General features: G+C 42.4%; 1 protein-coding gene across 1 annotated transcript in view; it reads left to right on the top strand.

Annotated features, from left to right (window-relative positions):
- LOC145405306 (1-acyl-sn-glycerol-3-phosphate acyltransferase delta-like) overlaps positions 1-27,337 on the top strand; it is a 122,163-nt gene that overhangs the window by 60,197 nt on the left and 34,629 nt on the right. The window contains exons 3-4 of the mRNA XM_080276727.1: positions 6,283-6,444; positions 22,909-23,099. Coding sequence (XP_080132853.1) covers positions 6,283-6,444; positions 22,909-23,099 — 353 coding nt within the window. The remainder of the gene's footprint in view (positions 1-6,282; positions 6,445-22,908; positions 23,100-27,337) is intronic.

Genomic DNA, 27,337 nt, shown 5'->3' with positions numbered 1-27,337 from the left:
GAGTAAGGATAGAAGTTTGGAGGGTGAAGTGCTTGAAGGGTACAACAAGGAAGAAAGGTTGCTGGTTCCTTGAAAGCAGCGATTAGAAACGGAAGTGAGCATGGAAGTGAAAAAGTTATTACATGACAGTATTGTGATACCAACTCTAATGTATGGAAGTGAAGCTTGGACATTGTTGGAGGGACACTAGTCAGGAGTGATAGCAGTGGAAATGAGTTATTTGAGAGAAGCCTGTGGATTCACATGGAGAGACAGGCTGACAAATGAGGATGTGAAGGAGCATTGTGGTGTGGATTTGGATGTGACAGGAAACATTAGGAGAAACATACTGAGGTGGTTTGGCCATGTGGAGTGGATGAAGAGTGAGAGACTGATGAGGAGAGTGTATGTGAGTGAGATGGAGGGAGAGGGAGGGGGAGGCTGAGGATGAGATAGAGGGATGGGGTGGAGAGGTATATGAGAGAGGGGGGTGTGAGCTGGGAGCGGAACAATGAAATGGCGGGAAACAGGGCGACATGGTGGCGATTTGTTTGTGGCCACCCCATATAGGATTAAGACGTCTGGCAATAGGTAGATAGATAGAAATGGATTCTAAGATGACACTCTTAACCCGTGCCGTCCCGGCGACGTGAATTAACGTCCGCACATGATGTGCACTCATGTCCCGGCAATGTGAATTAACGCGGCAACATTGCAAGGTCCCTAATTTGCACAATTTTCAATTTTTGCAAGTGAATTTTGGCACGTATACACGGAACACCTTCCTCTATTCCTCTACAAGATGCCAAGCAGGGACAATGCCTTACACCCATAACCTCTCCCCCCCCTCCCCTCCCTGCACGCCATTGTCTTGGCAATTCACCTGTTACCAGTGACCTGGCCAATAAAGACATTCAGGGCCAGAGTGATTCCCCAATCGATGACAATGTGGAGGACAAAGTTTACATAGCATTGAGGAAGAAACAGTCAGAAATGATGATTAGGTAATGTGGGAAAAAAAGGTCATGAATGGTGATGAGTAAGTGAGTGAAACAATGCTTATAATGCCTATATTACTGTTTGAAAACCAATATACTCTTGTACTACATATAAATTCATACCAAGTAAATAAATAAATACTGTTTAAGAGTGGATAAATAGTTACCCTCCCATAGAACTCGTTTTCTTTGGTGCCAGCCTGTTAGAAAACCCAGTCAGGTAAGGAGGTACTCGTACCCAGATCGAGTATTTTAAACCTCAGGTGAGCGATTTCTCTATGAATTTTCGATGTTTCTCACCAAAAGCAGATGTTTGAGGGGGGGGGGAAAAAAAAAAAAAAAAAAAAAAAAAAAAAAAAAAAAGGTCCAAAAATGTCAGGACTGGGGCGTCCCATTGCCCAGAAAACGTCGGGATGGGGCGGGTTAAAACACATTTGATGCCAATGCATCATCTTAGAACGCATTTGATGATAATGCAAATGCATTCTAAGATAGTTTTGGAACACATTTGATGACAGTGCCGGTGGAAATGCATTCTAAGATGATATAATCTTAAAATGCACTTGATGCCAATGCAAATACGTTCGAAGATGGTATCATAGAACACATTTGATGAAAATGCAAATGCGTTCTAAGATGACACAATTTAGAACATATATTTGCATTGGCAGAAAACATAAACTCAGGTAATAGAAATGAACCATTTTTTTTATTTGATGAAATTACTGCACCTGGAATCCCTACATATTTACTGTAGTATTTGTGAAACATCTGAGCGGCGAGTGATGGGTGGAGTGAAGGTGGTCTGTGAGGGCACATACACAAAACTAAGAGAGTTGTGAACTCGTGATAACTCTGCTGCAGAACACTTCTTCCCAAATCATCAGTTCACAAATAAATGCTTATGATTTATTTCTATAGTTTATTTTCCATGTTTTTATGAATAAAATTAATAATATTTAATAGAATGGACTTGTCAAGGTACGTTTTGTAAGATGCTGAAAGCTTGAGGGAGATTAGAATTGGTTGGTTAGGTAGAAAACTGCACTGGTACCACACATTTTCAGCCATTGAAGAATATACCTTTTTTCAGTGGAATTATTCATCTGGCTTTTCACACAGACAGACAGACAGACACACACACACACACACACACACACACACACACACACACACACACACACACACACACACACACACACACAAATAGCTTGGGTTCCTAGGATTTCGTATCATAACTCGTGGAATTTTCCTACATTAAATTTTTATCAGTCTTGCAATGTTGACTATTTTCAAGACTTGCATTTGTACAACTTTTGTCTCAAGGTGACCACAGTGTGTTAAGATTAGTTTGCACTTAAGGCTTCAGAGTACAAATTACGAATCAAAACAACACAACAACAAGAGTACTTGTTTACTGACTGACTGCAGAAAACTGGCTGGTGAATTGTGGACGTATGTAGGGTGACTAAACAAGAGAAGGGGGACTGGGGGGAGGAGGGCTGGAAAGGGGATTAACTAGGAAACTATCTTGACTGGAAATGCCTTCACTTCACATCCCCCGACTTCACCCAGTTTCACGTGACTAACCCGCGCTGGGGTGGCCAATGATAGTGGCACACACGTATATTATTTATATACGTCAGTCCATGAATTTTTCTGTTTGTCTGAGAATTCCAGTTGCCTGGTAACCCGATAATTGGGATTGTACTGTACTACCATTCAGCGAATTTTTTACTTCCATGCTCCCTTCCCTGTTTCTTACCACTGCTTTCAAAGTACCAGCAACTTTTTTTCCCTGTTGTACCCTTTCAAGTACTATATCCTCTAAACTTCAGATGATTAGGGAAAACAAGGATATCATAAGTGATCAATGTGTATGAAGAATGATGAAGGAAAGATAGTTGTAGACAGTGAGGATATTAAAAACTTGTGGAGAGAGCATTATAACCAGTTGCTGAATAAGGAGTTTTACTGGATCAAGGAAAGTTTGGAGTCAGCAGTTCAGTGTTTGGTCCATGACCTTTGATTGATGCTGCTACTGTAAGGAAGCCAATAGGCAGGATGCAGTTGAGGAAGACAGTGGGTGTGTCTGGGTTGACTACTGAAATGTTGAAGACCTCAGGAGCTGCATTAGAGGGTTTAGATACTTATTTGATAAAAGTGATTGTATATGAGTGTGTTGTCTCAGATGAATACCTGATGAGGTGACTTTAAATGTGTATAAGGAGAAGAGTGGTGACCAGGAAATACGGAATTATAGAGGCCTAAAACTTTTGGACCAGATAATGAAGGTAATGGAGAGAGTTGTAGAAGGTATGATAAGGGAATGAAAGAATACTGCTAAGATTCAGTTTGGTTCATACCAGGCAAAGGGACAGCTGATGCCATATTCATTGTCGAACAACTTCATTTAAAATATATAAGAAAGAAAAGCTGTACTTTGCTCTTGTTGATTTGGATAAGGCCTTTGACACAGTCCCTAGGGAGGTGGTGACGTGGGCAGTGAGAAGGCTTGGGATCGAGGAGCGGCTGGTTGGAGTGCTTATGGCTATGTATGTCACCCAGGTGAGAATGATTGGAGATTTGATTGATTGGTTTTCCCCTGAATGTTGGCATGCATCAGGGGTCGGTCTTGAACCCCTTGTTTGTTTGTCATGGTGCTTGAAGCTCTCTCACTTGACTTCAGAAATGGACTCCTGTGAATGATGTTGTATACTGATGACTTGTTGATTGCAGAGAATGAAAGGGAGACGGAGGAAAGCTTTAGGAAATGGAGAAACAGAGCAGATCACGAGGGTTTTAGAGTAAATGCAGATAAAAATAAAGTGATGATATCTAGAATTGATGGCAGTACTGTCAAAGTACAGGCAGTGTGGCCATTATGCAGTTTGGCACAAGGGTGTGGCAAGTAACTCCATTGTGTGCAGCATTTGTGATAAGTGGGTGCATAAGAGGTGTAATGGCAGTAATGGTAGGTTGTTTAATAATGGTGATTTTGTGTGTGCAGTTTGCTGGGGAGAGTATGTAGAGATTGAGAGGCATAAAAGGATTGTTCTTGCTGGAGAGTCTTGAGTGTGGGAGGGAGTTTTGTTATTTGTTAGGCATGTTTTGTGCTGGAGGTAGGGCTAGGGTTAGGAGTGGTTGGAGGAAGTTTATGGAGCTGTTACCCCTCCTAATATTGAGAGGGCTCTCCCTCTGCACTGATGGATCCTTGTATGCATCGTGTTCTGTCCAATGGTGAGACTGGGCAGTAAAGGAAGAGGATATTTATAGGCTCACACATACAGAAATGGCAGTGATTAGATGGCTTAGCAGTATAGGAATGGGATTTTTGTAGGCACAGACATACAGAAATGACAATGATTAGAGGGATGTGTAGTGTGTCCAGGAATGCGAGGCCTGAGGGAGTTAGGATTGCAATTAAAGAATTGCGAGGAAGGATGGGACTTGAATGGATTGGTGTTGTGATGATTAGGGGTAAGCTGAGATGGTTTGGACATTTTGGGAGGATGGAAGATGACAGTTGGGTATGGAAAGAGAGAGGTGTGAATGTTGAGAGTTGGGTAGTGAGTGGCAGACCAAACAAGGCCTTGGGTGAGGTCATAGAGTGTGACCTCAGGGATAAGGGACTGAATAGGGAGGCTGTCAGAGATCGAGCAGCATGAAGAATTGACAGTAGGTGAGCAAGGCCAACACATGCAAGCACGTTGGAGCCATTATGAATGATAGAAAACAATATAAACAATTATTTTTCCCATTGTCAAACTTTACCTGGTAACACTTACTGCTCTTACTTCTCCTAACTGTTCTTATTATTAAACAATACCATCCTTTTTACTGTACCCATCCTGGCCCAAATGACCTGTTGTTACATGTAGATACACTGGTGATGGCCAGAGAGAGAGAGAGAGAGAGAGAACATTATGTAGCTTGTTGGTTAAACCAATAATATTATACAGACATGGATTGAACCTAATTGTTGTGCAGAGTTGGAATGTTTTGGACTTTTTGAGCAACCAAGTGTAGATGACAACAGAAATAGGTCATAGCTTACTCATAACCTGTTCATGTCCTATTCTTGTGCATAGATGTGCAGATTGATGAATCCATGTTTATACGAAATATAGAGCAGCATCAGGGTAAAAATGTGGAGAGTTCACCATGAAAGAACTTTGAACCAGGCACAACCTTTAGAACAAGGGTGGGGAGTGCTGTATATTGACATCGTGCACCTCGACCCATGTTTGACTTCCATATGTTCTATGAGCACACCATCACATGAGTGACATCAGTCTTTTAAAACACTTGGTGGAGAGAGAGTGAGAGAGAGAGAGAGAGAGAGAGAGAGAGAGAGAGAGAGAGAGAGAGAGAGGGAGTACAGTAATAAAGAACAGTGTACTGTAATAGACCAAAATATGGATGGATGGACAGATACATATACATCTATCTATCTATCTATTGCCAGACGCCTCAATCCCGTTTGGGGTGGCCACAAACAAATCGCCTCCAAGTCACCCTGTCCCCCACCATTTCACTGCCCTGCTCCCAACTCACACCCCCCTCTCTCATATACCTCTCCACCCCATCCCTCCATCTCATCCTCGGCCTCCCCCTCCCTCTTCCCCCCTCCACCTCACTCATATACACTCTCTTCATCAGTCTTTCACCCTCCATTCTCTCCACGTGGACAAACCACCTCAGTGTGTTCCTCATAACGCTTCCTATCACATCCACATCCACACCACAACGCTCCTTTATATCCTCATTCGTCAGCCTGTCTCTCCATGTGACTTCACAGGCTCCTCTTAAATAACTCATTTCCACTGCTCTCACTCTTGACTTGTGTCCTTCCAACAACGCCCAAGCTTCACTTCCATAATGAAATACATGAGAGAGGAAAAATTTTATTTGTCGGTAAATAAAAGCACTTAAAGATGTTTATGTAAAGGGAACATGAAAGGGAGATTGCAGGTTATCATTCATATGGATTTGCAGTGTTGTCACCAGGTAAAGTTTAAATCAGTGAAACCATGTATGTGTGTGAAAACCTGAGTCCAATAGCTCAAAATATATATTAGCTAAATAATTTGATATTGTGTCATCAAAAAGTTAGTGTTGTCACAATCATAATTCATTCCACTGACAAAAATAGCTATGAACATTTGTAGTGTGCTCGTTTCAGTAACCAGCTGTTTTCAAACCTGAATAATGAAGAAATCTTACAACCTGCAAGAACCTAACAGTGTTACCTTCCAGTCTTTCAGAAAGTTTTACAACATGATTATGTTAAATTTTTTTCCAGTCTGCTAAAGTGTTTGTAAAGAAGATGATGCAGTATGTACCAACGATAGGCTGGGCCTGGCGGTTCTCTGACACCATATTCTTGAATCGGAAGTGGGAAGAAGATAAAAGCGTTATGCAAACTCAGATTAAAGAGTTCTTTGATTATCCATATCCAGTTTGGGTAAGTTCCTTATTTTTGTATTATCTAGTTCTTTTATTTTGTAGGATTTTTATCTCACATAGTATACTTTTTTAATATTTTACCTGTGCATGACTGAATATAGTCTAAAAATAGTTTATCCAGACAACAGCGAATTATGTGATCCTAAACTAGATCCCATGCATTACAGCCACAAACATAGAAAAGTTTCACAAAACACCTGTACAGAACAATAAAAGGTGGTACAAAGGCCTAAAGTACAGATAATTTTCACCAAGAAGCAAAATTATTTCCACCCTCATGCTATATGTGCATGAGAGGAACACAGTTGATCTCTTAAGCACAACATCCATTCCCTCCTTGTACTTCTGTGCTCAACCATCCCCAAATGAAAAGGTAAGTATGTAAGGGAATTAGAGTATGGACTGGGTACTTGTGCCGCAATGGACATGAATTAGAATTAGAGATTGATTGAGAACACAAGAGAGAATGGATCAGGCAGATCAGTATTGCATGGGTAAGAATGAATGTTGGAATACAAATGTGTTGGATTGTGTGTGCTGATGCTCTAAATGAAGACCAAGAGGCTAGAGTGAAAGTGGTGTTTTAGGAGACTATCAGAGCATGCTTAGAGAAGATTGATAGTAGTGAGTATTTTTAATTGGAGACATGAAAGGTAAAGTTGAGAATGCTGCACTAGATGGGGTTGTTGGCCAGTGGGGTGCACCCACTGAAGTGGTCAGAAGGACAAAAGCTCATAAAATGTAGTACCATATTAGCTATGACTTTCTGATTCTTTTCAGAAGGTATTTCTTGTAGGATGTGGTGTGTCTTCCAGAATCAGTTTAGTTCTCCCTCTGCTAATCCTCCCACATCCACCCTCATGATTTATTATTGGTAGTATGGTATTTTGCAAGACTAAGGCCATATGATTTAAGGTTCTGAAGTTCAGAAAATCTTAAACACTGGAATTGATCCCTAATGCTTTATGTATTGTATGCACATTGTAGAAACTGTATTGCTTTAATGTTCCAAGTGGTTAGTAGTTTGATAAATCTACTTTTACTGTGTTGTACAGTTGCATTTTTATTATTACTGTATTATTATTATTATTATTATTATTATCCATCCATCCGTCCATCCATCATCCAATCCTATGTCGCCCCATGAGGAGTGTAGGAGCCCAGGGCTAGGCAAGTTGGTCCTGGCATTTAAGAGGAGAGTGACCAGCCTCACTCATCCCTGAGTGGCAGTACGTGAGCAATAAACCCCAACCATCCTTGGATATAAACCTACACAGGCTCAGTCTATTGGAGCACCTTAACCCTTTAACCGCGGGTATTGTTTTGGTCTGACTGTCCTCTCCCGCGGGGGTTTCAGCCAAATGTAAACAAACCTTTAAACCTTAATAACTCTGCACAGAATAAAGCTAGAGAAAAAAATAAGGTACCATTAGAAAGTACTAACCTTCAGCTTTCCATTGATGTAGGTTTCATGACTTTGTTGACTTTCACAGGACGGGCAGTGCCGTTAGAAGTGAGGGGTGTAAAATCACTATTTTTCGCTCACACATCATTACCTTCGCTCATACAACATTACCAAATGCCAACCTCATTCTGATAATAATACTATAAACATATATGAACACTGCACATACGATAAACACCCACTCTGTGTTCACTGAGGCAGGTAAAAGGCACTGTAATTACCTGCACTTCACTGCCACATCAGCGGTGTTGTAATCACTATTTTTCGCTCACACACCATTACCAAATGCCAACCTCATTCTGATAATAATACTATAAACATATATGAACACTGCACATACGATAAACACCCACTCTGTGTTCACTGAGGCAGGTAAAAGGCACTGTAATTGCCTGCACTTCACTGCCACATCAGCGGTGTTGTAATCACTATTTTTCGCTCACACACCATTACCAAATGCCAATCACATTCTGATAATAATACTATAAACATATATGAACACTGCACATACGATAAACACCCACTCTGTGTTCACTGAGACAGGTAAAAGGCACTGTAATTGCCTGCACTTCACTGCCACATCAACATGTGTTGTCACTCACACAGCTGGACAGATGCTGATGCGCGCTCGGTCAGGGGTGGGGTGGGGGGCCCAGGGGGTGGGAGGTGGGGCCCCAGGGGGGGGAAGAGGGAGGTGGGGGTCGGCTGGAGTGAAAGAACTTAATAGCTACTCTCCCTTGAAATAATTGGCGCACGGAAAAAACGCGGGGTATTCAAAATATTCACAAACATTCGAGAATGACACCCGCGGTTTGGTCCAGTTTTTGCAACGTCATTCTGGAATGACACCCGCGGTTAAAGGGTTAATAACCCACTAACCACCAGGCACCACAGTTTGGTTATATGGTTACCACCCAGCATAGTAAATGGTTTCCTGGTGTACAGAAAACCATTGGCTTGTCACTTAGTGTAGAGTTACCCATAGGCAGAAGGAAGAGGAAAGAATGAAGGAAAGAAAGACAAAAGAGGGAGTGTAAAGTCACCTGTTGGCAGAAGAAAGAGGAAAGAGTGAAGGAAAGGAAGACAGAAGAGGGAGGATGGAAGAGAGGAAAGAGCAGACACCCAAAGCAGCACTACATTGAGTGAGTGGATGGTGAGTACCCCGACCTACCACGATATTATTATTATTATTATTATTATTATCATCATCATCACTTGATGTACTGTCGCTATCGGTTGACTGCCCTTTCCTCTCTTCCTTCCCTCTTTCCTTCCATCCTCTTCTGTCTTTCCTTCATTTTTTCCTCTTCCTTATATCTGTGGGTGACTACGTTCCCTCTTCTGTCTTTTTTTTTCCCTTCATTCTTTGCTCTTCCTTCTGCCTATGGGTGACTCTACACTGAATGACATGTCAAATGGTTTCCTGTACACTTGGAAACCATTTACTACACTGGGTGGTAACCATATACCCAGATAATGATGCCTGGTAGTTTAGTGGGTAATCAGGGTGCTCCAATCAGATTGAGCCTGTGCAGGTTTATATCCAAGGGGTGGTTGGGGTTTATTGCTCACGTAATGTGACTCAGGGATGAGGGAGGCCGGTCACTTTCATCTTAAATGTCTGGACCAACTTGCTCTACACTCCTTATGGGGCCACAGAGGGTTAGATGATGATGATGATGATGATGATTACTGTAAATCTTAGACTTGTAGTCAGCTTCATTTGATCTCACCAATGACAAATGACAGGGATATAGAATAAAAACATGTTCATCAATTTAATGATTTTGGGATACATTAATCTCAGACCTAGTACCTTCATACTGTCACTCACTGAATATATTCAGATGATAGCTGATGCATGTTTAGTTGACTGGGAATCATTACACACCACGGACATATAAATCTGCGACATGTCAAGTGACTGGTTGGCGATACCTGGTAACGTGTCGTAGTAAAGTAAAATTCAGTGAATGAACTTCGGTCCTTGAATGGTGATCTTTGTTGGCTGAAGTATTTTTTGCTGTAGTTATTGCAGAAAAAAAGGATTAATTGTCGACAAAAATGTTTGCACATTTGTTAAATAATTATTCGTACTAGAATTCCTCACAAGCTTTTTATCTTAAAGGTGTGATACAATTTTATCAGAAAGAAAACACCAGATTTGGCAGTTTTATTAGAAAGAAAACACCAGATTTGGCAACATCTTAATCCCAGGCTTACCACATGATATTGTAAGGCTAGCATATATATAATATTTGGTCATTGGATTTCACGAGGTTTTAATAAATGTGTCTTTTACAGTTTGTAGATTAATACATTCATATTGTTAAAGCAACGGCTGCCATAATATAATGAAGGTAACTAACTGAAATTAAACAGTGACAACAGTTTACCATTCTGAGTTACCACCTCTTCACCACAGCAGGTCAGAGGCCAGTAGAGTCAGAGTGACCAATTGTTCCATCCCATACCACTTAGACATATGATGCGCTTCTATATTAACACTAAATTTATTAGTTAGTGACCTCATTATGTCTCCCATAATATAAAGAATGTTAGTGTTACTGCCTGGTTCCTCTGCAAAAGTGATACATCTCCATACTACAGTAAAAGTCCAATTATTCGGCAGCTGATTATTCGGTAGGTCCGATATTTCATCAGTTTTGAGAAATAGTCCCATTTACAAAAGTCTTTGATTGTTCGGCAGATGCTTGGAATCATCTCGGCTGTCCAGGAAGTGTTACCTCTGAGTTGTAGGCCTACTGTTTCATTAGACTTGTATATGTTCACTAGTTTCTATATTTTTCAGATTCAGGTATAGTATTGTATTGATTACAATATTGCACAGTATCATACAGTACAGTAACCCCCCCCCCCCCAATTAATGAGGATTATGTTCCAAGCCCCCTTGCTAACTCTTGAAATTCACTAATTCTTGATGCCTTCCTGAAAATGACATTTATCAGGTAATTGCGTAACCCATGAACCACTGATACTGTAATATACAGTAGTCCATCCATCCATCCATCATCCAATCCTATGTTGCCCCATGAGTAATATAGTACCAATAAATAAACTTTGCTTGTTAAATCTGTTTCCCCATTGTTTTTAGCAGTATAGTTGTGAAAGTTCTTGTTTGATTCCTCAGCCTAATGGTGGAAGGGACTGTCCTAAGTGTTTAACCCCTAAATCGCGGCTGTGTACAGTCGATCCCCCCCGAGTGGCGGGGTTGTATCGCGGTCTGAGTGCCTGTAGGAAAATATTCGCCAAAAATCAGAGATTAACCCTAGAACATTATACTTGGTATGGCAGATAGTACTTACATTCAGCTTTCTCCAGAGACAGGTGTTGAGCCTTCGTGGACTACCCAAGGACTTGTGGAGACTTGCAAAGTTGGGTAACCAAATCTTCACTTTCACACCTCCAGCAACCCAGTTTCCCCTCTACCACAGCCTCATTCTGTCACAGTAAACTTTATACTACAACGTAAAGGTAGTTAGGAATCCGTATTTGTACAATAAGCACTGAAAATAAGGCTAAAATCAACGGAGCGTACGGCCGACATGCACTGTGGCTGGCGGTCTTCCCGTCACTCAACAAACATTTCCATTTTCACAGCTAAAAACATGTATACTACATTATTTTCAATCATATTACTTCCCAAAAGATCACCACGGCGCGCTTTTTATTCTGCCTTACGTCCGCCACTTTATTCTCGTTCCTGTCGGCCGCTTGCACTGACTGGGAAGAGCTAGAACTCGCCATAATGTCACTTTGAAAGCCTGCAGTAAACTGACGCTAAACAGGGGCAAACCGTGAGAAAAAAGCTAGTGTTACAACTGGGGAAACAAGCGTTTCCTAGTAGCATAAACTGCTTGTGAGAGGAGATCGCAGATTTACAGTTCTGAGCGCTCAGAGTGCTGCCATGTATCACAGCCAGGCTGGCCGGGCCGTGGTGGGGGGGGGAAGGGGGGAAAACGCGATATTTGGCAACAACTGAGGTCAGTAGTACAAAGGTAAAGTATGCTAGTTGTAGCTAGAGGGTGGTGGTACTGATAGACAATACCAGCTGGAGCCTGCTTGCCCGCGGTTATTCAAAATTTACTAAAATCGCAAACGCGACGACCCGCCGTCCTGTCCTTTTGGCCGAGCGTCGCAAACGCGACGATCCGCGTTTTAGGGGTTAACTAAACCTAACCCAACTGAATTTAAATGTACCTAAAAATTTAACCAAACCTAACGTAGCCTAAAGTCGGGAAAACATAAAATAACTGGAGGAATATGAATTGGTAAGGTCTTTTTGATGAAAGTTAAATGTACATTTAGCACTCATTCATTTGTTTGTTTTTGTGTTTATATATGAGAGTATTGTTGCAAACAGTAATGTATTCCATTAACCCCTTAATAACCCCCGGCGATGAACAACCCTTTACAGTACTGGTGTCAGTGACGTCGAGTTATTGGATTCCATTAACCCCTTAATAACCCCCGGCGATAAACAACCCTTTACAGTACTGGTGTCAGTGACGTTGAGTTAGTGTGAGGTATAAAAAACTGTGAACAATTATGGGAAGAGAACGAAGGTCACTGGTATGTTTACACAACTCTACGCTACCATTCCAAGCAGTCTGGTGGTCGCTTAATCTCAGATGTTTTCATCCATATGACACATGCACCGTAACTTTATCAATTGTTCCATGAATCATAGCAATACATAGCATGGGTTTAGGAAGCTAAATAACACTTTGCTAGGTGCGCCAGATGATTCTCTTCACAGCTTTAAGAAAATTATATGGAAGAAATTTAATCCCTTTTTAAGAGAGATTGGGTAAATATGGATTGAAGCAGATGGGGGACCTGGAAAGTGTGTGCAAGATATTCACAGAAGAAATCTGTGCAGCATGTGTGAGGTGGTGTGTGGGGTAAAGAGAAGTCGAAAGGGGGTGCATGAAGCAGCTTGGTTGAATGAAGAGGTGAGACAGGCTGTGGCACAAGAGAAGAAAGCATATAGTGAGTGAATGAGAAACAGAGATGTGGAAGAAGTTGAGACATGGAAGAGAGAGTTAGATATAGAGAGGAAGAGAGAGGTGAAATGATTAGTAAGAAAGAGTAAGAAAAGAGTGGATGAAGAATTTGGGAGGAATTTGAATGTAAAGTGAAGGGAATGTAAGAAAGTGTTCTGGAAAGAGGTAAAGAGGGTTAGACAGGGTGCCAAAGACATTAGTCATGGAGTGAAAGATAAAAATGATAGATTACTAGTGGAGAAGGGAGAAGAAGTGAGCAGGTGGAGAGAACACTTCAAGGAATTGTTGAACATAGAGAATGGAAGTAATGTGAGTGTAAGTGGCCGGGGAATGGCTGGGAGATGAAGGGATGTGAGAAGGGAGGAAGAAATCAGTAGGATGGAAGTTGTGGAAGCAATGAAGAAAGTTAAAATGGGGAAAGCCCCAGGAATTGATGGAGTGTGTGGTGAAATGCTGAAGCATAGAGGAGAGATAGTAGCAGAATGGATGTGGAAGATGTGCAAATTGGCCTGGGAGGAAGGTAGAGTCCGAAGGATTGAAAGTCAGGTATAATTATTCCCCTGAACAATGGAAAAGGGGGAAAAAAAGTATGTGGTAATCATCAGGGCATTTGTCTTTTTAGTGTAACAAGAAAAGTATATGGTAGGATAATGTAACAAGAAAAGTATGTGGTAGGATACTTAATGACAAAGTTAGGGAAATAACAGAGGAATTAGTTGGAGAAGAACAGGGAGGTTTTAGGAAGGGAAGAGGTTGTGTAAATCAGATATTCATTCTTAGATCTTTGGTGGAAAAGTTCCTAGAGAAGGGAAAGAAGCTGTATGCGGCCTTCATGGATTTGGAGAAAGCATATGACAAGGTGGATAGACAAGGATTGTGGAAAGTATTAAGAATATATGGAGTAGATGGGAAGTTGCTGAAGGCCACAAAGAGTATGTATGAGGATGCTAAGGCTGCAGTGCGTGTGGATAGTGAACTTAGTGAATTTTACTATTTGAAGGTTGGATTGAAACAGGGATGTGTCATGTCTCCATGGCTGTTCAGTCTGTATATGGATGGGGTTATAAAAGAGATACAAGGTAGGGCAGTGGATGTTGGAGTGGCCCTGATGAGAGAGGGCAGTGCTTGGAAACTGTACTGTTGTTTGCAGATGATACTGTGTTGTTAAGTGAAGACAAAAGGGAACTGCAAGGCTTGGTGGATTAGTTTGGGAGAGTGTCTAAGAAATGGAATCTAAAGGTGAATGTAGGGAAGAGTAAAGTTATGGTCTTCCAGAGAAGTGAAGTTGGTGAATGTACAGTGAGGTTTGATGAGGAGGAAATGGAAGATGTGAGTGCGTTAAGTATTTGGGTAGTGTGATGAGTAAGGATGGAAGTTGGAGGGTGAAGTGCTTGAAAGGGTACATCAAGGAAGAAAGGTTGCCGGTTCCTTGAAAGCAGTGATAAGAAACAGGGAAGTGAGCATGGAAGTGAAAAAGTTATTACATGATACTATTGTGATACCAACTCTAATGTATGGAAGTGAAGTTTGGACCTTGTTAGAGGGACAAAAGTCAAGAGTGAGAGCAGTGGAATGAATTATTTGAGAGGAGCCTGTGGAGTCACATGGAGAGACAGACTGACAAATGAGGAAGTGAAGGAGCATTGTGGTGTGGATGTGGATATGATAGGAAGCGTTAGGAGAAACACATTGAGATGGTTTGACCACGTGGAGAGGATGGAGAGTGAAAGACTGACGAGGAGAGTGTATGTGAGTTAGGTGGAGGGGGGGAGAGGGAGGGGGAGGCCAAGGATGAGTTGGAGAGATGGAGTAGAGAGGTATATGAGAGAGGGGGTGTGAGCTGGGAGCAGGGCAATGAAGCGGCAGTGGACAGGGCACCATGGAGGCGATGTGTTTGTGGCCACCCCTTATGGGATTGGGGCGTCTGGCAGTAGATAGGTAGACAAATAGTTTTGCTTCTTTTTTGAAGGCTCCATCATGCTTGCATGCGTCCACCTTGGCCACCTAATGGGAGCTCTCCATGCTGCTCGATCTGTGGCAGCCTCCCTGTTCAGTCCTTTAACCCTGAGGTCACGCTTAATGACCTCGTCTCATGTCTTTTTCAGTCTACCCCTTTCAGCCCTACCCCCAGTATTAATGTGTCTTACTTTCTGCTCCCAATTATCATCCCCCATCCTCTCCACATGCCCAAACCACCACAATCTACCTCTCCTCATCACAACACCAATACACTCCAGCCCCATCCTACATCTCAACTCTTCCATCGTGAACCCAGCAACCCCAAGCCTTGCCTGCAGGGACGCACTGCACATCCACCTAATCATTATCATTTCTGTACGTTTGAGTTTGAGCCTGCGAATATCCTCTTCCTTTACTGCCCAGCTCTCACTACCATACATTATTACACTCCTAACACATGCTGTTTACAAAGATCCCTTAGCACATAGGGAGAGCCCTCCCAGTGTCAGGAGAGGCAACAGCTCCCTGAACTTCTTCCAACCACTTCTCACCCTAGCCACAGAGATAGCTCCAGCCCCACCTCCAGCACATAACATGTTTCCCACATAACAAAACTCTCCCACACAATCAAGAGACTCACCAGCAAGTTCAATCCTTTCACACCTGACAATCTCCACCTGCTTTCCCTGACATGCCGCACACATAAAATCAGCATTATCTCGTAGTCTGCCTGTAATACCACTACATCTCTTGTGTACTCATTTATCACAAACACTGCACAAGATGGAATTACTGTACTTCCCATGCCCTTGTGGCAAACTGCACATGGCCACTCTTCCTCTTCTTTGACAGTACCGCCACCAACCCTAGATATCATCACGTTTCTTTTATCTGCACTCTCCCTCTTCTTTGACGATACTGCCACCAACCCTAGATATCATCACGTTTGTTTTATCTGCATTTACTCCTAAGCCCTTGTGCCCCATACCATCTCTCCACTTCCTAAATCCTTCCTCTGCCTCCCTTTCATTCTCTGCACTCAACACCAAATCATCAGCATGCAACATCTCCCACAGGAGTCTGTTTCTGAAGTCATATGAGAGGGCTTCAGGTACCACGATAATCAACAAGAGACTCAAAACTGACCCTTGATGCACACCAACATTCACAGAAAACTCATCACTCAAATCTCCTTTCACTTTTACCTGGGTGCAAGTACCCACATAACTGGCCATAACCATCCTAACCAGCCCTCCTCCATCCCAAGCTTTCTCATTGCCCACTTCACCACCTTTCTAGGGACTGTTAAAGGCCTTCTCCAAATCATGCACTCATGTTCCTGAACTTCATTCTTCTGAATTCTCTACTCTCTTGCCTCGGCTTTCCTGTCACTCTCAGACAAAATATATCTGTGCTATTTACTTATCCCCTAATTCTACTGAAAAATTCTTTGACTATCTTACTTCTATGATGGAACACATCCTATCCATTTCTCCTTTCTCTGAAATCTCCATTCTAGGAGATTTCAGTGTTCACTACCACCTTTGGCTCTCTTCTCCTTTCACTGATCCACCTGGTGGAACAAGCCTACATCTTTTCTATCCTAAATGACCTAGAGCAGCTTGTACAGCACCCTACCCATATCCCTGACCGCCTTGGAGAGAACTCCAACATACTTGACCTCCTCTTCCTTACAATTAATTTTTCTGCGTACACTGTAAATCCTCCCTCTTGATTGTGCTCATCCGATTACAGCCTTGTTACCTTAGTCTGTCCTATCGCTTCAGTACAGCCTGTGGGCCCTCCAAAGAAACATCGATTGTGACACTTTGGAGTTGCTGATTGGGAGGCCTTCAAGCAGTACTTCTTTGATTTTCCCTGGAATGATTATTGCATCCATGGCCAGGAGCCATCTGAGTGTGTCCTGCGCATTACGGAGGTTATTCTCTCAGGCATGGAAGCACATGTTCCCTTTTCATATGTATTGTCTGATGCAAGAAAGCCTTGGTTTAATCATGCATGTTCTGTTGCTGTCGACAACAAGAAGAGGGCCTATAAAAATTACCGGACTAACCCATCCCTGAATCACAGCTTTATGCTTCTGCTCAGAATCGTGCTAAGTCTCTTCTTCGCTTTGCTAAAAATAATTTAAACCTTACTAAACGTTCTCATCTCTCCAACTCGAATTCTTCCCGTTTCTTCTGGCACCTTGCTAAAAACCTTTCTAACAAGTTTACCTCATCATCCTTCCCTCCTCTTTTCTACTCTGATGGGTGTGTAGCTATTTCTTCTATTGATAAAGCAGATCTCTTCGCTCGGACATTCTCTTCCAATTCCGCCTTAGACGATTCCGTTGCTGTTCCTCCATCACTTCCACCCCTCTGACTTCCACATGGCTGACATTATAATTTCTTCAACTGATGTATTTTCTGCCATCACTGGGCTCAGTGCTAACAAGGCATATGGGCCTGATGGAGTCCCTCCTGTTGTTCTCAAGAACTGTGCTTCTGTGCTTATACCCTGCCTAGGTAAACTCTTTTGCCTTTGTCTGTCAACTTGTATCTTTCCTTCTTGCTGGAAGTGTGCTCTCATTTAGCCAGTCCCGAAGAAGGGTGACCATTTCCAAGCCTCTGACTATTGCCCAATTGCTTTAACATCCTGTGTCTCAAAAGTTTTCGAGTCTATTCTTAACAGAAAAATTTTAAAGCATCTTTCCTATCACAACCTTCTTTCTGATCGTCAGTATGGGTTCCATCAGGGATGCTCCACTGGTGATCTCACCTACCTTTCAGACTCCTGGTCATCCTCCTTTCGGTACTTTGGTGAAAGCTTTGCCATTGCACTTAACATCTCAAAGGCTTTTGATCAAGTCTGGCATAAATCTTTAATTTCCAAACTGCCCTCTTATGGTTTCTATCCATCTATTTGTGCCTTCATCTCTAGTTTCCTTTCTGGTCATTCTGTAGCTGCTGTTGTAGGTGGCCATTGTTCTTCTCCTAGATCTAACAATAGTGGTGTTCCTCAGGGCTCTGTCCTATCACCAACTCTCTTTTATTCATCAATGACCTTCTTAGCTGTACATCTAACCGTATCCACTGATACACTGATGATTCCACCCTTCACTTTTTCATTCGGTTCTCTCAACGTCCATCTCAGCAGTTACTACAACAAACAAGGGGTGAAGCAATGGCACACCTAATATCTGAGTTTTCGTTTTTCGTTTTCGTTTTTCAAGGCTCCAACATGCTTGCATGTGTCGAATATCTTCCTCCTTCACTGCCCAGGTCTCACTGCCATACAGCATTACACTCCTAACACATGCTGCATACAAAGACCCCCTAGCACTTAGGGAGAGCCCTCTCAATGTCAGGAGAGGCAAGAGCTCCCTGAACTTCTTCCATCCACTTCTCACCCTAGCCACAGAGCTAGCTCCAGCCCCACCTCCAGCACACAACATGTCTCCCAAATAACAAAACTCTTCCACACACTCAAGAGATTCACCAACAAGTTCAATCCTTTCACGTCTGACAATCTCCACCTGCTCACCCCGGCACGCCGTACACATAAAATCAGCATTATCTCGCAGTCTATCTCTGATACCACTACATCTCTTATGCACCCATTTATCACACACCGCACAAGATGGAATTACTTCCCACGCCCTTGTGGCAAACTGCACATGGCCACTCTCCCTCGTCTTTGACAGTACCGCCACCAACCCTAGATATCATCACTTTTGTTTTATCTGCATTTACCCTTAAACCCTTTTGCCCCATACCATCTCTCCACTTCCTAAAGCTTTCCTCCGCCTCCCTTTCATTCTCTGCAATCAACACCAAATCATCAGCATACAACAACTCCCACGGGAGTCCGTTTCTAAAGTCACATGAAAGGGCTTCAAGTACCATGATAAACAACATGGGACTCAAGACTGACCCCTGATGCACACCAACATTCACGGAAAACTCATCACTCAAATCTCCATTCACTCTCACCTGGGTGTGAGCACCCACATACATGGCCATAACCACCCTAACCAGCCACTCCTCCAAGCCAAGCTTTCTCATTGCCCACTTCACCACCTCTCTAGGGACTCTGTCAAAGGCCTTTTCCAAATCAACAAAAACAAAATAAAGATCCCTTCTCCTACCAATATATTTTTCCTGAAGCTGTCGAACAATGAATATGGCATCAGTGGTCCCCCTACCTGGCATAAACCCAAACTGCATCTCATCAATATTCACTCTTTCTCTAAGCATACCTTCTAAAACTCTCTCCATTACCTTCATTATCTGATCTAAGATATTTATACCTCTATAATTTCCTCTTTCCAGGGCATCACCCTTTCCTTTATACACATTTACAATTACACTCTTCAGCCAATCATCTGGGACAACACACTCATAAACAATCTTATTTATCAGGTCAGTGACTAAACTCACCCCTATATCGCCTGAGGCCTTCAACATTTCGGCAGTCAACCCAGACACACCTGGTGCCTTCCCCACCCTCATCCTGCCTATTGCCTCACTCACAGTAGCAGTATCAATCAAAGGCCAAGGGCCAGACACTGGATCTGCTGGCTCCAAACCTTCTCTGTCCCAGTCAAACTCCTCATTCAACAACCGATTATAATGCTCTCTCCATGCATCTTTAATATCCTCGCTGTTCACCACTACCCTTCCTTCATCATTCTTCACACACTGCTCACCTATGATATCCCGATTATCCCTCTTCACCTGACCTGCCACCCTAAATATATTTTTCCTTTCCCCATGATTTAGTTTATCAAGTAATTGTCTCTGTGACTTAGACTTTGCCCTGTATACCTCTCTTCTAGCCCTACGCTTGGGAACCAAATATTCCTCTTTGCTACCACCCTTCTTCCATTCCCGGAAAAGCCTTCTTTTCTCCTTAATTGCAGCTTCTACACCCTCATCCCACCACCAAGTTACTTTATGTCTTGGTGGTCCTCTTGTCCAGCCGCATGTTACGTCAGTAACTCTCAAGAAATTGTTCTTGAGGGCTCTGTACTGTTCATTAACGCCTCTGTCTACAGCTGCCTGTTCAGCCACCACTCTCCTCAACTAGCTGTAGAAGGCATCCCTTACTACTTGGTTTTTCAGCTTCCATATTTTCCTCCTAGGTACATAAGTCCTCTTTTTCATCATTTGTTCTTTAAGCACCATATCACAAATCAATAGTTTGTGCTGCTGCACACACTCCTCACTTCCTATAACTTTAACATCCCTCACTAACCTCCTATCGGCCTTCCTAACCAGAAAATAATCTATCTGACTGCTATATCCCCCAGACTCATACATAATTAACCTACTGTCTCTTTTCCTAAAATATGTGTTGCACACAATCATGTCCGTTGCCTCCCCAAACTCTAGTATCCTTTCCCCTTCTGCATTCCTTAGACCATACGCACATCCCCCATGCACTCCTTCATAACCTTGTGCTGCTTCACCTACATGACCATTTAAGTCCCCTCCCAAAATCACTATCTCATCATCCTGCATACCACCCACTACACGTATTAAATCATTCCAAAATCTATCTTTCTCTGATTCATCCAATCCTGCTTGTGGAGCATATGCCGATATAATCGCAGCTATCTTTCTTCCCAACAGAATTTTCACTACCAATATCCTATCGCTTACTCTCAAAACATTCATAACATATTCCACCCATTTCTCCGCAACCATCACACCAACACCTCCATATCCGTCTGTCCCCCCCTGCCAAAACAACTTATAGCAACAGTCCTTCCCAACAATCTTTCTGGCTGATCCACCCCTGTACCGGACTTCCTGCAAACATGTCAGATCCACCCACCTCCTACTGAATGCCTCAACGACTTCCCCTGCTCTTCCCCTCAAACTTCCCACATTCCATGAACCCACCCTCATCCCCATGGGTGATTTACTGTCCTCAGGCTTGCTTTGAAACTTATTTTGTTTTGTCATCTTCAGTATTAATAAAGGGGGACAGACACAGCACAGGTCCACCTCACTGCACAGTCCCAGGTCCAGGCAATGGATCTGGGACCCGTAGCCCAACAGCTTACCGGTGGCTGTGGTAGTGGCCTCGGGGCACCCTGCCAGGACAGCTGCAGGGACACCCTCCAAGCGCGTCTTGGCACTGCAACTATCCCGCCATTATACACCCACTGATAGGGCAGCCTCCTGGGACGCTACTCCCAGGTTCGGGCCCCTCTCTATTGGGCAGAAGCGGCAGCCTGGGAACCGCAATGCCCTGTACCCTCTAGCACAGGCCCGAGCCCCATCTCGCCCTGGACCCACGATCTATGCTGGCTAAACCCCCGCCACGCCTCCCCCCCAGAAGTCCGGCACTTGGCTCATATCTCTGATTAGGTTAAAAATAATCTTGTTTTTAATGCTTCAGAAACTCAGTTCTTACACCTGTCAGTCTGACAAAATCTTGCACAGGAGGACCCAGTAATGTTTAATAATATTCAGCTTAATCCTGCATCATCCTTGAACATACTTGGGATTTTATTCTCTCGGGACTTAACTTGGAAAGATCATATTACATCTCAAGTAAAATCTGCTTCCAGGAGATTAGGTGTGCTAAGCCAACTCCTTACCCTCTTTACCCCTGCACAGTTGTTGACTTTATACACGGATTTTATTTGCCCCTGTGTAGAGTACAACTCTCATGTGTAGGGAGGCTTCTTACATACAGCTCTTCTCAATAGGGTGGAGTCAAAGGCTTTTAGTCTCATCAACTCTCCTCCTCTTACTGGCTTCCTTCAACCTCTGTCTCTTAGCCGCACTGTTGCATCTTTATCTTTTTTCTATCACTACTTCAATGTTCACTGCTCCTATGAATTGTCTGTTTGCATCCCTCCACCTCTACGGCGTGCGTGTAACACCCTTCTAGCAGCAAACTCTCATCCCTTTCGTGTTCAGCTCTGTAATGCAGGAGTTAACCATTACTCCCAGTCCTTCATTTATGCAGCAGGTCAGCTCTGGAACTTTAACCCCCTGTTTGTATTTCCTTCTTCCTATGATCTCCAGTCTTTCAAACACAGTGTGTCCAGGCATCTCGAAATGAACGGATCTTGACTTTGGCTCTCTTTCATATTGTTATTGTTTTTTTCTTGGATGGAACGGTTTGCAGGCTCCTGGCTTTCTGTTCCTTCTTCCTTGCATTAAGAAAAATAAAAATCAACAAAAAGTAAATACAGTTCTGTTTTCTTTCCTATACAGTATATTTTTACTGAAGCTGTCGAACAGTGAATATGGGATCAGTGGTCCCCCTGCCTGGCTTAAACCCAAACTGCATCTTATCAATATTCACTCATTCTCTAATCTTACCTTCTAGAACTCTCTCTCCATTACCTACATTATGTGATTTACCTCTATAATTTCCTCTTTCAAGTGCATCACCCTTCCCCATGTCAAATTACACTCTTCAGCCAATCATCTGGGACAACACACTCATATATATAATCATATTTATCAGGTCAGTGACTAACCTCATTCCCATATCTCCCGAGGTGTTCAACATTTCAGCAGTTATCCCACACACACGAGGTGCCTTCCCCACCTGCATCCTTCCCATTGCTTTACTCAGTAGGAGTGTCAATCAAAGGCCAAGGGCCAAACACTGAATCTGCTGGCTCCAAACCTTCCCTGTCCCAGTCAAATTCCTCATTCAATAACCGAATGTAATGCTTTCTCCATTCAACTACACCAAAAAATACAGCAGCCAACCAGGATCACCATTACAAGATGAAGTTCATTCATAGAATTCTGTGCTTTGCAGTGGCAGGTTGCCAGGTATTGCCAACAAGTTACTTGACATGTAGCAGGCTCGTATGTCCGCGAGTGTTCATTGCATGTGAAAATAATTAGCTCACTTGAGAACTTGATACTTAACAGTACAAGGAAGTTAGACCAATCAGCCACTACATGTTCTCGTCATTTGTTTAATTTTTATTTCTTTACTGGTGCCTAATCCCTTTTTAACATTTGAACAGATGTTGTTGTTTGCTGAAGGAACACGTTTCACACCGGCAAAACACAAGGCCAGTATGGAATTTGCCCGCAAAAGAGGCCTACCAGAACTTAAAAGACACCTCATACCACGCACACGTGGCTTCATCCAGTGCATCCAGTCATTAAAAGGAAATTTCCCAGTAATATATGATGTCACCATTGGCTTTAATACGTAAGTCAGATCGTATATACTTTATTCTAAGGTAGATGTACAGTGGCCTCTCATCCAGTACTGCAATTAGATCAAATAACACAGCTGTATTGGACAAATAATAAACCTTATGGAGAAAATTATTTAGATCAGACAAGGCTAATTTTAGGCACAAGAATCCCTAGAATGTTGTAAACAATGAGAGGCGAACACATAAAATTGCAATATGGCATGATGATTAAGGGAAACAAAAAAAAGTACTGTCTGACACACCATCATGGTGTTAGCACACTGGCAGGCACAAGGAGACCGACGCTTAAGTGACGTCACCTCTCCTGGTGAATGTATGTTCCCATTGGCTGTGACACCTCTAAACTTCCCAGAATATCAGACCACCATCCCCCAACTTAATCAGATTTTAATCACATCTGTGTAAGCAAACCATACTAACGTAAGTTTTTCATACTAAACTACTTTTCCTACTGAATATTTTGAGTGTCTACCATACTAAAAGTGATTAGTACTAAAGAAACATATGTTAGACATGAGGCCACAGTACATAATATTTATACATGAGAGGGGGGACCCAGAAATTCCCAGAATAGGTAAATAGTGTGGGAAAAAGTAGTAGTTCCCCATTGTGCTAGTCGGCTCCACTTGTGTGCAGTCTGGTGAAATCATTCTACCATTTGGCACCGCACTGAGAGGGTTGAGTCCACATTTCTGGCGTTTTCCTTTGTTTGTGCACGTCTGTGATTTTTTATTCAAAACACTTTGGCAGATTTAAAGAAGTTGTCCATAAAGAATTTGTTCTCTGTGGACAGACTGAAGTAGCAGTCTTACATTAGAATGCTGTGGCATCTGTGGTAAGCATCAGGTGCAGTCATCCAGACAGATGGCACACCCAGAAATGGTTTTTGCATCTCGACAACGTCCCATCACACAGCGGGTTTTCAGTTCAGAAGTTTTTGGCTAAAAACAGCGTCGTTGTTGCTCAGCATCCCTTGTACTCACCAGATCTCACTCCCTGTTATTTTTTTTCTTGTTCCCCAAGATTAAGTCTGAACTGAAAGGCAGAAGATTTGACAACATAGAAGAAATTCAGGAAAAATTGCAGGTGTCTGTGGATGAGGTGGCAAAAGATGACTACAGGAAGTGTTTCCAGGAATGAGAAAAGTGCTGGGACAAGTATATAGCATCTCAAGGGGAGTACTTTGATGGGAACTAAAATGGTTTTGTTGTAAGTTTTCAATGAAGTTTTTTGTTAACATTTCTGTGAATTTTGGGGTCCCTCCTTGTGTGTGTGTATGTGTATATATTGACAGATAGATAGATAGATATAGATGTACAGATATACTGTATTTGTACTGTCATTCCATGAGTTACAATTTCATCATGTTTATGATGTATGCATACTTTGTCGATTTCTCGAGATTCGATCTGACTTCGCATTTACGATGTACAGATTGGCCGCGTTTCAGCCAGCCAGCCTTATGGATCACGATGGTAGCTTGTCGGAGCTAGGATGGCGATGTTGTGTTTACTATGTGCAGAACACTGTTTTAACTTATCTGCGCACAGCCAAAACTCCCACCATCTCCCCAATAGACGAGTTTCTGGTCAAAATTTTTTTGAAGTTAGATACTAGTATGGGTAAAAAATACGCAGAAAATAACTATTTCAACCCATATTTAAAAAAAAAAAAAAAAAAAAAAAAAAAAAAATGCAGAAACATGATAAAATAATAGATAAAGTAGCCGAATAATCATGTGACTCAGAAACGGTGTCTGAGTGGTCGTGACGTCACTATTCACACTGGGGCAGTATATTCTGCTTTGTTTACGTTTAGCCAGTGTACATTGTGCATATTTCTGACCTCTAAGAATGTCCAGTGACAAGAGGAATAATTGCTAATGTTTCGTTCCAATGTGTAAGTGCACTGACGAAAGCACAGTAGGGAAATTATTCCTCTGTATACCAGCCAATAACAAAAAAACAAAAGCATTGGTGGCTGGCTGCTAGAATGCAGTCTTTACTGTTGTTAAAATATTATGTTCTTCACCATATAGGTTCATACACACCTGATTATCTGAAATTCAGTAAAAAAAACTATGCTTAATTTAACTGTTAATAGAATATTAGGAGTCAAAGCAAAAATGTGCTAAGGTTAGTGGGTATTTCTACTTTAGATCGCCAACATGCCTTGACAGACTTCTATTTTGCACAGATACTGATTTAAAATGCAAATAAATGCATTTGTATGTTAAATTAATGTTTATACAAAGCAGAAGTCTGCCAAGGCAAGCTGTTGAGCTAAAGGAGAAACACTTCCGCTGATTTTTGCATGTTTTCACTGTGAATCCGGATGGATGAGTGACCGCCTGGGAACACCAGATACTGTTGGCATCCCTACGTGTCAAGTGGGGTTGGTGGAGGATTAGTGCCCCTCCCTGTAAAACAATTAACTCTAAGCCCTTGGCCACCCCGTTTGGGATACATGGCATCTGGCAATGAATGAATGAATGAAAATTAAATACAAAAATTTGACGGGATTTCGGATAATTAGATGAGTATGAACCTCTATGGTGATAAAACCTATAACACTTACCAATTATAAAGTGCCAATTTGGTGTTGATACGGTAAATGACCACCGATTCGGTATTTTGTCACACTCCCCTGAAGGTACTTTACAATCAAGTTCAGAGTCACTGAAACTGTTTTTTTCAGAAAAATTATAATGATGAGGTCAAATATTAAATATTCATGAGCATAATACCATTATGAACTCATACAACTGATGCTGTACAGCATACATTTAACACTTTCCACCTCATGAGGTATGAGCACTGCTCGGGAATGGTGTAGCTGTAAGCTACTTCTGGTCGATTTCACCACAATTTACTTACCTAACAGGTACCATCCATTTACACCATGAAGAGTATTCCTTCGCAACATACCTGAAGGGGGTAGTTTGGATCTGCGGTGGCCATGTAGGTACAACTGTTATCTCTGTTACTGGGAAAGTATTGTGTGAAGGGTAGGAGCGTCATCTGCTGTATGAATGTTGATGTCATCAACAACATGGTGGCTGCTTCCCTCCAGTCTTGTTCATTGCAAATGATAAATTAAAGATACATATCATCATCATCATCATCCAGACCTCCTTTCCCACCCAAAGGCAGGGTGAGGAGCAGCAATGTCCAGACAGCCCAAAATTGCCCAGTCCAACAGGCCACGCTTTCATTCACTCATCATTCAAGCCCCCGGAATCCTGGCTCCATCCAATACGCCAAAAACGTTCACCATGTTCTGTAGCTTCACATATCGTATCCAACAGAGTCAATCCAGACGCTGCCACATTAAAAAGGGGTGCCAAAAATCTCTGATCATGCTTATCTCCTCACAAAATTCATCCAGCCAGCTCGATCTCCTGTCAGTTCCCTAGCCTCACTGACTTCCAAACCTCTCTCCCTCACACATTCATCCACCATATCTCTCCACCTTCTCCTTGGCCTACCTCACCTCCTCCCTCCTTCGAATTCGCTCAGATATACCTTTTTCACCACTCTATTGTTATCCATTCTCTCCACATGACCATACCATCTCAGTACACTCTCTTCAATTCTGGTGTCCACCGACTTCCTCACTCCACATCTTTCACGAATCACATTATTTTTGTATCCTATCCACCCTCTGTACTCCACATACATTCCTCAGCAGTTCCATCTGTACTGCTCTTACTCTTGACTTTTCATTTTCATGCCACACCATAGTCTCACATCCATATGTTAAAGTTGGCACTAACACTGCTTCATGTAAGCCTCGTGCAGCTGCAACACTCAAGCCTCTGTTTCTTATCAAGGCCTTCATTGCACCAGCTACTTTTCTTCCTTGTGTCACTCTACATTCAACTTCTTTTGCACATTTTCCTCTCTTTTCTATCACTGTACCCAGGTATTTGAACTCTCTCACCAATTCCAGTCTCTCTCCATTCACTGTTACATTGCACTGGGAGTCACCTTCTCTCTCAATAACCATCACTTTACTCTTTTCTACATTTACTCTCAAGGAACGACGCTTACAGACATCAGCAAAACTCTGTGCTAGCCTACCAAGTTCTTGTCCGGTACTTGTACTGCATCATCAGCATACAACAAATTTGAGATATTCCATTCATTACCAGTGCCATCCCTCTCTTCATTACTCGTGTTTTCACTTCTCTCATCACCCCATCCATATATACATTGAACAACCATGG

This window comes from Coenobita brevimanus, chromosome 66 (genome assembly GCF_032717465.1).
Source record: "Coenobita brevimanus isolate Jiangsu-jjx chromosome 66, ASM3271746v2, whole genome shotgun sequence".
Classification (NCBI taxonomy): Eukaryota; Metazoa; Arthropoda; class Malacostraca; order Decapoda; family Coenobitidae; genus Coenobita; species Coenobita brevimanus.
Note: the sequence above shows the minus strand (reverse complement) of the source record. Positions and strands in the feature narration are given on the sequence as shown.